This window comes from Poecile atricapillus, chromosome 2 (assembly GCF_030490865.1).
Source record: "Poecile atricapillus isolate bPoeAtr1 chromosome 2, bPoeAtr1.hap1, whole genome shotgun sequence".
NCBI lineage: Eukaryota > Metazoa > Chordata > Aves > Passeriformes > Paridae > Poecile > Poecile atricapillus.
The window spans coordinates 39947820-39958213 of NC_081250.1; the positions used below are offsets into that span (position 1 = coordinate 39947820).

Here is a 10394-nt window from a genome sequence, read left to right on the forward strand (position 1 = left end):
ATTGGTCCTTTGACTTCACCATTTAGTCAGAGAACTCACAGCACACCTTCTTTTAAACATTCCTTCTGGTGAGCAACTAGTAGAGAATATCCTCTAGTTTTGTACTCACCCTTGTAAGCACCAATAGCATTATTCAGTTAAAATCCCTCTATAAAAGAGACAGAGATGAAGGAATTCCTAGAACATAGACTGAAGCTACAGTACTTCCACCTATAACAAGCTAAGTTTACAGAGATCACAAATAAAATAAAAAAAATAGGTTTTTCAGAAACTGGAGCATCTCCAATACGGTAGAACTGTCTCTGCTCTACATAATGAAGCATTTATTAAATGCTGTTAAATATTTCCTAGTAAGGGAAAGAGATACCTGTTACTACAGGCATATGATCTGGCAAAATATAAACATGAAAATCTGTTGTGTTTGGGCCCTCCAAGCTGAGAAGCCAAGAAGTTATGCAACACTGGCCAACACAACAGCAGCAGCCAACTAAAAACTTGAACATTACTGTAACTGAACATTTGCCTTGAAGAAATAGCAGTCATTACAAGTTTACACTACTGAAGTTGTTAAAGTAATATTGACATGACATGACCAGCTGCAGGTAGACCAAAGCATTCACATGAACATATGTGCTTTAAATCTATATTGTGAACAGAACTGGGTGGTAGCGTAATAGTTTCACAACATAAACACAGGCGCAGATTGATCTACTAGGGCTCAGCCATCAGATGCCACAGCAGTTTACAGCCAAATACGTTCCAAGTTTGTGCAATGTTGCAAGGCAAAGCCTCCAACAGGTACATCAGAGATCCCAATTCTAAGAACTGCACAGGGAAGATGTCACCATCCAGACGCTGGCCTGCAGGAAGCCCCTGATGCTCCTCCCTGGCTCACTGCTGTCAATCACAGTGGCCTTCCTCATCCTATGGGAGGTGTGCTATCTTTGAGGTGCAGGAGGAGATAAACACATGGCACAATAGGGAAGATAAGATAAGCAGGAGGTCCTGGGAGGTCTCCTGTTTGCCGAACAGTGTTTTGGAATAACTGAGGCTCATCCAATCTTCAAACTACTGGACTTTCCTGCTTATCCATACAGACATCAGTGACACTTCCAAAATGCAAAATTTGCACTGCTGAGCAAATAAAGAGTGACTACTGAGCACTGCGGGCAAGGAAGTCCATGTGGTGTTTCTCAGCCTCTCTCAGCCTCTCCAGTGAGAAGCAAAAGGCTCAGGGCAGACTAGATGCATCCAGAGGGTCAGTATATGGCTGTTAGCAGAGCTTTTATGCTATGACCACAGAAACCTCTCCCAGGAAGAAGGATCCATCTGACAAAGTGTGGCGAGAGTATATTTTTCACCAGGCACAATAAGCCTGTGAGTATGGCTTTAAACTAGGCATGGTGGAGAAAGGTTGTCACACTGAGATGTGAAGATGTGGGAACATAAGTCAGGAAGGCTCTCACACTTCCCTTGTGGAAGTGGCCTGTCTGTGAGCCCATCTCCAATGTTGCTACACAGCATGGGACCTAACAGGACTTAGTCCATGCACCACTGCAGAGCTATAACCTCATAGGAATTAAAGAGGGATGGTGGGACAGCTCACATGGTGCTGAGGTGCTACAATGAAAGGTCAGAGGCTCTTCATGAAAAAGCACCTGGAAAGGTAAGGAACATGGGTTTCAATCTATGCAAAGGGATCGCTGCAACACACCCAGCTTTGCTTAGAATGAGGGACAAAGCATTGAAGATCCTATAGGTAAGGATCAGAGAACAGTCCAACATGGGCAACTCTGTACTAGGTGCCTGCCACAGACCTCCTGATTAAGAAGGGGCCATAGAAAAAGCCTTCATTTGAAAGCTAAAGGAAACTTAATGATTGCAGACAGTCCAGGGCCTAAAACAACTAGTATCTGCTGGTCGAGTATGGCCAGACACAAGCACTCCAGCATTTTTCTTGAATTTGTTGGAAATTACTTCTTGGTGCAATGACCCAACTAATGAATATGTTCTGCTGGATCTGTTGCTCACAAACAAGGAAGAAGCAGATGGACATGAGATCATGGGGTTTAAAGTCCTGAGAGAGGGAGAAAGACAGATACTACAGCATACAGTGCACAACCCAGAACATCATTATAACATGGCACTCCAGGAGAACAGATTTCACCTTGTCCAGGGATCTGCTTGGCAGAATCTCCCAGAAGATCACAATGGAGGATGAAGGCAAAGCCTGTGAGTACTGGCTGACCTTTAAGGATAACATCCTCAAAGCACAATGTGCAGGAATTCAAGCTGGCCTGATGGACCAGTGTAAAAGAAAAGACAACCTTTGGCTGAGCTCAAGTGCAAATAGAATACATGAAAGGTGGAAGCAGGAGTAGGAGGAGTTAGATGAGCCAGAGTTCTGTGGTGGTTGAAAGTAAAAATGGATTTGAAGGGCACTATGAGGGGAGAAAACACACTTGAATTTTTTCATTCAAAAGTGAAGTTATACAGCAGAAACAGAAAATAAATCTTAGTACAACAAGGTGTTATTCACACCAGCATCTGCTAGCCATCATTTACTTAAAAATGTAAGAGAAAATCTGAAGAATTAGGGCTTCTACATGCAGACTAGAAATCCGGTCAGTTAGCAATAAATGTGATTTACTAGCTGTTTTAATTTACTCATAACTCTATCTAAAAGAAAGAAATCACACATGCTTCCACTTAGCATGATTTCTGAGATCCAGAACACAGCAGCCTGAATCTCTTGACATAGCAGCACAATTTTTGCACTGAGAAGCAGTCACGGTTGAGATTGTATTACAACAGCTCTGTGAACAGATTTGCTTTAACCTCTTTCTGTTCTTTGGTAACAAAGACATACATGCAAAGCAGGCTGATTAGAGATTCTCTAGTCCTCTGATTATAATATGCTAGTGACACAATCAGTGTGTTCACAATGTTCAGAGGCAGCACTTTTTGTGAAAGTAAATTCTTAACTTTTTCTAGCAAGGAATTACCCCTGCCATAATCTAGGCATTCACAATAACTTAGCTGCCTTTTTCTTCATCCCAAAATAGATCCCAGCCAAGACACAGCCAGCACATATTTAGTAGATATTAGTCATGGAAAATGAAAAGGAATTAGCCTAGTGCAAAAATGAGTAAGGGAAAAAATAAATCTTCACTTTACATTTTAGGGAAGCACAGTTTTTTAAGACAGTATTTCCACATACACACTCTAAATACATGCCCCCATAGTAAAAACATAGTAACTGAAAAAAACAGCCAGGTTTTCATACAAGTCCTCAGTTCACCCCACCTGCAAGCAGATCTCAGCTACCAGATTCTCAGTACTATAGCTGCACTGTAAAAGCAACAGTAGCAGAGGGCAGAGTAGGTCAAACAGCACAATTCCAGCACACAGGGGATGCTTCTCTGTAATTCCCACTTCCTCTCCACAGTTTCCACCCACATGCCTCATTCACAGGAAACTCCAGTTTGTTTGGAGGCAGACTCCAGACATTCTGTTAAACTGGGGCAACAGTTTTGACAACAGGTGCCCAATCCGGAAGCATCTACTTAAGTTTAAAAAAACCTGCAAGTCTGTTTTCAAGTTTAAAAATATTCTGGTATTTCAGGAGACTATCTTAGCACTACTGCCAAGAAAGTAAGTCTAGATGCCTTACAGCATAACTACATCTTATGAAAAATATCAGTTCTCATTCTGTATAAATTGTAGAAAATTTAAACTTCCAATTAGTTTGAATAAGAAGTCCAACCAACCAACGACAAAAATCCTGAGCCACAAGAAATCTCAAAATCTCTCACAGTAGGATTCTGGGAAAGAAGATGACTCACTTATACCTCACAAACTGTCATATACTGAGAGTTCAAATGAAGATTTGAGTAAGGTTCTACTCTTCAAGTTGGCATTGTGCTAATCTAAAATCACCTTCAAAGTGCAAGACAGAAGAGCTGGGGAAAGGGAAGGTCTAGATGGTACATTACTAAGGATATAATGCAAGGGCAGTCAAACTCAAAAAAAACCCCAAAACTTTTAGTAGCGGATGCTGAAGGAAGATATAATACAATGACTACAGCACTGGGAATGCTTCGGCTAAAATGGGACTTGCTAGAATTAATAAGCCTGGGGTATTTCAAGGTTATGAAGCACTCCAGCCTTGCTGAAATAAGACAACTGATGTCAGTATATCCAAACAGGACAACCATTTCATTTCACAGCTTTGAGTCAGTTTAAGAGACTGGAGGAGGAAAAACAAAATCTCAAAAAACTCAAAAGCCTTTGAGCTAACAGCCTTTCCTGGGCAGAAGTCACAAAAGCATCCAGACTGTCAGATAACGCCATACGGATCAATATTCTGAAATATTACTTCAGGCAACACAAGGTGTACAAAGGCTACACAACTCCACTCATGTGACACAGGACAATTTACAGAGACAACTGTAATTCCCACAAAGAATAAGCATTCACTTTTTTCACTACATTATGAAAATGGAATAGCCTTCCTGCTGTACAGTCCTGGCACTGTTATTGAAAGAATAAAATATTCAGTCTTCTCTGTAGGTAAAGAAATTATAAAAAAATTGTAGGACATCCTCTAAAACAAAATGACTGAAAACAGTTTAAGAAACAAAGTTTTCCAAACTTACATAAATAAGGACACACGGATACATAAATAAAATGGCTCCATCTACTGGTTAAAATGTACATTTTATAAGTTATGACACTTTAGTTCAGAGAATTTCATTCCCAGTGAAACAAGGAACTCTGAGGGTGCCACACACAAACACAAGACTCTTAGACAGATAATCCCTCCTAATAATTGTTGAGATATGCCAGCAAGGTAGATTTAAGATTTAGGATATTTCAAGCACATGTTGGTCTGTTTTAAAAGTTATGTAGTATTTTTATCTCCTGGTAATTTTGCAAATATAAATTTAGAAATGAAAATATTTAAGAATATTGTAAGATAATCTGTAAAAGAATAAAAATTCTCATTTTACCATTCAGACATTTTCTGATCTACACAGTAAGAAGTATTTGGTGTTCATCTCTGTGTCCTCATTTACCACTCGATTGAACATCACTATTCATATCAATATTTCAAAACATTAGCTGAACACCTATCTTCATTTTAGCAAAAAAAATCTGATGTGTCTCTAAACTTTATCATTCCAGAATGTGCTATACCAAAACCATGACAATATTCACTGGAGACCTTCTCTAGCTAAGTTTGAGTATCCTCAAAGTTATACTCTGATTTTTATCTAACACTAGTTATAGAGCATTTCTATTTACTAAGTATTACTATTGCTTCAGGGCCACTAAAGTTTCTGTACAACAGTTACCCTTGTGCAAGGGGCATCAATATTCAAAGGCCCACAACAAATTTGGTGACATGTCAAAAGTCACCTGCAGTAGTGGATAAATGACATGGATATAAACCAACAACTACTCAATTTGGTACATCCCCAGCTTATTCTGGACAGAAAATAGAACTACTACAATGAACTGTAATGGAAGTTCTCAAATAACATAACAAGGTTTTGACAGCCATGGTAACTTTTCAAGAACTCAGAAAGACTGCCAGACAAACACTTAAAAGCTTACAGAGGCCACAACACAGTGCAAGCTGTACGAGGTACACACCGTACCCAAACAGTACAAGACAGAAAAGCAGCTTGTCTCTCCAAAGTCATAGCTTCAAGTCTACACGGCTGGCAAGCCAGTACCATTCTCTCTGATCAGGGCTATTTAGCTAGGGCACTGTCACACAGCTATAGCTGTATTGCTTTAACTTGTGCAGAGCATTTGTTCAGCCAGATGCCACAAACTTGTGGGGGAGGAGAGTTTCCTGCACAGTCCTCAATTATGCAGTACAAACATACCCTCGGTTACCCTTGCCCAGCCATAAAGGGAAACACCAGTTTGAGCTTACTATGTTAGCAGGAAAAAAAATGTGCATGCACCAGCGCAATATTCTTCAGAGACCTGTTGCTTGACTTAACATCATAGAAGCCCCATGTTAAATAAGATGACAGCAGAGGACAGTGACTGTAACCCACCTGGTAATGTGCATGCACAGCTGTTAAAAAAAATTTAAGAAGCTGTAGCCAACCACGTAGCCACTTCAGAAAAAACACTGTGACACTAATGCCCTCTTCAGTAAGATAAGGCATACCACAGTACTTCACTGGTTTGATTAGGAAAGCCAGAAGGAGATCCCTGGAAACATGCCCTTCCCCAACATAGCTACTTTCAGTTCTATCATCATCTACAGGAGAATTAATGATAAAAACATGTGTTTCATTGAAAGAGGACACAAACAAACCCATTACTTAACTATACCGCATGGTCTACAACCTTGTGAATATTTTGATATACATGAAGTAGTATCAAACACTAACAGAAGAAAAGTTTCTGTCTACTTTAAGATAACAAAGTATTTTGAAAATATTATCCGCAAAACATCTAGAGACAGAACTGCACTACACGTTCCTTTAAATGCTACTTATAGCTGTTGCAAAGAAGCCAAACAAACTGTGTGGTAATGAATATACCATAATGACAAAAGCTAGAACTAAGATCACTCATCTGTATCAAGTACTGCAGTATCAAGCATTTTTAATACCATAACTGTAACTGTCAAACTCATCACTGTACAGGAAACAAACTACCATGTCCCACCCCTATTTCAAAAAACCCAACAAGAATTACCATAAGTAGCTGTTGAGGGAAGAGGAAAAACAAGACAAGCATACAACTCCTCCTTGCACTCACAACCTCCAGCTGTTTTCAAATCAGACTTCCTGGGGCTGTTGCTCATCCATTTACTAACCTCAATGTATCTGTCTCCCAACATTTGTCCAACCTCCCCTTCAGTTCACACTGTATGCTTTGTATAGCAAATACACCTGTGAACCTCTACACCGAGAGTTTCTTTTGTTTGTTCTGAAGTTAGCACCTAAAATCTGATTTGACTGTGTGCCTCCTCTTCCATGTTCACCTACTTTCGCCACAGGAATTTTATGGAGCCTTACCATATCACTATTCCATCATCTCTACTAGGCTGACAAGCCCTAGACTGCTGAAACCTTTATCATCTTTGAACTAATTAATATCTTCTTGTTATTCAGTGAACGTTTTCCAATAATAATGCATCTAAGATGAGGGGCAGAACATCTAAGAGTACGTAAGGTATGAAAGAACCATGGATTTATGCAGTTATCTATCTTTCTCCTACTATATTTTCTGGCCATCCCAGATGCTCTGATCATCAGTTGCTCTCTGGTTGTAATAACAGGTGTTTGTTTTACCTTGCCCTCCAACTTTCAAGTACATATTGCCACCAATCAGGTTCCTCAAAACATTAAAACTCTAAACACTTACTCATTCTCTTCTGTAAGACCGGACCTAAAGTATAAAACAAGCAAGGTTAAAGGATTTCTTTGTATTTTCTATTAACTAAATGGGGGGGGGGGGCAGCATGTGACTGACAGAAGTGTTCCTCCATAAGAGAGCCACCAGATCTTTACTCATTACCTATCTAATACCCTATGAACACAGAAACACCAAAGGAAGGAAGAAAAGGAATTTTCAAGGACTCCTCTGATTACACTTCTGTACTTTTAAGTCACAGCAATGAAGCTCTCACGCTTGATCTGCACTTTTTTACAAAGTCCTTTCATCTTATTGAGATGTTTATTACTGAAAAAGTTATGCACATGTAAGCAGTTTCAGCAAGCTTTGCTAGCAAGAAAGTAGCCTGTCCTGTCAAGAAACACAGGATTAGAAAAATTAAGTCAAGCTCTATTGTCAGAAATAGTCATCTTTTGGATTAAGCAGCTCTCCTGTATACAAATTACACCTATATAAAATTACACCTCTTGCACGTGAAACCCACAACAAATCCAACACTGCTATACTATGCAATTGCCCAAAGATCATCATGTCCTGTCTACCTGTAAGCCATTTACTTGATGTGTTTTCCCCAGAAATTCCTCTTTTCCAGTTCCTACCAACTCTTCTGCTCTCTCACTTGTCTGACCATTTCAACTCAGCTGGAATTACCTCCCAAATACACTTTAGCACCAATGTCAGGTATTGCTTTGCAGGGAAAGCAACCTGGATCACTCCAAGCACCTCTGTTCAAAACACCTGCATCAAAAATGACCACACAGGAAATGAAAAAATGAACAGCAGGAGTTTATCCCAAAAAAATTTACTTCTATTACAGCAGAACCTAAATGACTGCTGCCATACCTGGCATATGTGTCCAGGGCACACTGACTCTCATGACATCTGCAACGCTCTTTCCATTTGGATTCACCTGGGGGTCACCATTACCATCTTCCACTGTAACCCCACACTTGAAGCTCCAAGCTTTTCAACTCCCTCCACACAGCTGAGCATCTCCTTACTGTATGGGAGTATTCTCCTGACAGCCGAGATACCTCATACAGAGGGGCAATGCAGTTTTAACATGAATTAAACCTAGTAAGCAGTCTGCTCTTACACAGAATCTACCTTGACCAAGTTAACGTGAATTGGGAATATTTTTTTTTTGCAGCAGTGGCAAGATGGAGAAATGGTCTAGAACACATCTGCAAAACCTTTTTGACATGAGGACAAGCATTGTCTTCTGAAGTCAACATACAAAGATTGCAACATTTGCAAAATTCATGGCCCTTTGAACCACTAACTTATCAACGCTTCTGTTATAACAAAGGAAAAACACACTGAACATACTGATGTCACAGGAAGCAAGTACTTCATTAGACTGCCAATTTTATCAAATGTGACTCAAGTCTCTCCTTGAAGAGTAACGGAAAGATGATGAAAACTCATGTGTTCTCAGAGTTATTTCTCTGTCCGTCACGGCACTTCTTGTGTGACAAACTACACATCCCTCCTCTTCAGGCACTGAAGACAAATCCCTGTGCGACACCTTTTTGGAAAAGGCCCTGAAGGAGAACATCAGAGTAAGAGCTCAGAGGCTCATTAACAAAATCCAGACCTTGAGTCATCTGAAGGGAGGGGAAATTACAAGCGTGGAACCACATGTATTTTTCAGCAGCACAGGAAGGCAACACATGCCTACTTCACTGAGCCACCCGGCCCGAGAAGGAAATGAACCCAAGCTCCTTAGTTTTACCTATCTCCCCCTCACCAACACTTCCACTCCCCAGGACGGGAAGCCCGCCGGGGAAGCGTGCCGACCCCGCCGCCGCGCACCGAGGACAAGGGGAAGCTCGCCGCTTGCCATGTGTGCGCACTTCTCCCTCGCCCAGGAACTCGTCAGCCAGCGGGGCAGGGAGAAAGGCGAGGCCAGGGGCGGCCGCGCCGCCCACCGCCGCCGGCACAAGCCCTGCGGGGCTCTCACAAAGGAACGGGGGGGTGGACGGGGCAGCCGCGGCCGCCGAGCACAGGGAGCCCGCGGCCGAACAAAAGGCTCCGGCCCCGCCGCCACCCCCCGGGGATGGGGGGGGGGGGGGGGGGACACGGCCGCGCGCACGCGGCAGGCACGCGGGAACACCGGGCGAGAGGGGCCGGGACCGGGACCCCCGCCCCGAGGGTCCCGCCGCCGAGGGCTGGGGAGCCACGGCAGGGGCCCCTCCGCGTCCCCCGAGCCCCGGCAGGAGGGCAGCGGGACGGCCCCGGGCAGGACGCGGGGCAGCGCTGCCCCGTGGCGGCCCCTTTGTGCGCCCCCCACCGCACCGCACCGCACCCCCCGTTACCGTGGTGAGCAACGGTCTCATCTGCTCGCCCGCCCGCTCCTCTTCCATCGCGGCCCCGCCGAGATCGCCCGGGAGACAGAGCGAGAGAAACGGGCGCGGAGCGGCAGACGAACGGCGAGCTGGAACCGGACGCGGGGGCTGCGCTGCCTGGCGGAGGCGGGCGGCGCCGGTGCCCTCGGGACGGGGCGGCCGCGACTGCTCCGCCGCGCCGGGGGCTGAGCCCGGACCGCCTCGGCGGCGCGCCCGCTGCCCCCGCCTCGCGCCGCCGGCCGGGCCAATGGGAGGCAGCGCAGCGCGGCCCCGGCCCCGCCCCCGCCCGCCGCAGCCGGGCCGGGGCAGCGCGGGGCGCGGGGGCGGCGCGCTCGCTCCCACGCGGAGCCGCGTGCGGGCTCGGCTTCCCGCGCGTCCGCCCGCGAGCGCCGCCGGACACAAGGGATCAGCTCCCGGCGGGACCGGGAACCCCGGAGGGCAGGGAGCTCCCAGCACTGCCGGTGACTACGGCTGCTTGATGCTTGCCTTTCTTTCTTTCTTTCTTTCTTCTTTTTTTTTTTTTTTTGACACCCTTTGCACTTGCCGGTAACTTCTGCCAGGCTCTTACCACGCAAGCTGAAATTTTCCATGCCAGGTGTCTGCCTCGGGCTAATTTTT

The 10394-nt window shown here is 44.3% G+C and overlaps 1 protein-coding gene across 13 annotated transcripts in view; it reads right to left on the bottom strand.

The window, feature by feature from the left end:
- Window positions 1–9987, bottom strand: part of SLC4A7 (solute carrier family 4 member 7) — a 92820-nt gene extending 82833 nt beyond the window's left edge. For all 13 annotated transcript variants that reach the window (XR_009276775.1, XM_058830758.1, XM_058830753.1 and 10 more), the window contains exon 1: window positions 9747–9987. Coding sequence is in view for 12 of the 13 variants with exons in the window: in XM_058830758.1 (XP_058686741.1) it covers window positions 9747–9794 (48 nt within the window). In the remaining variant the exon portion in view is untranslated. The remainder of the gene's footprint in view (window positions 1–9746) is intronic.
- Window positions 9988–10394: the final 407 nt, after the last annotated feature.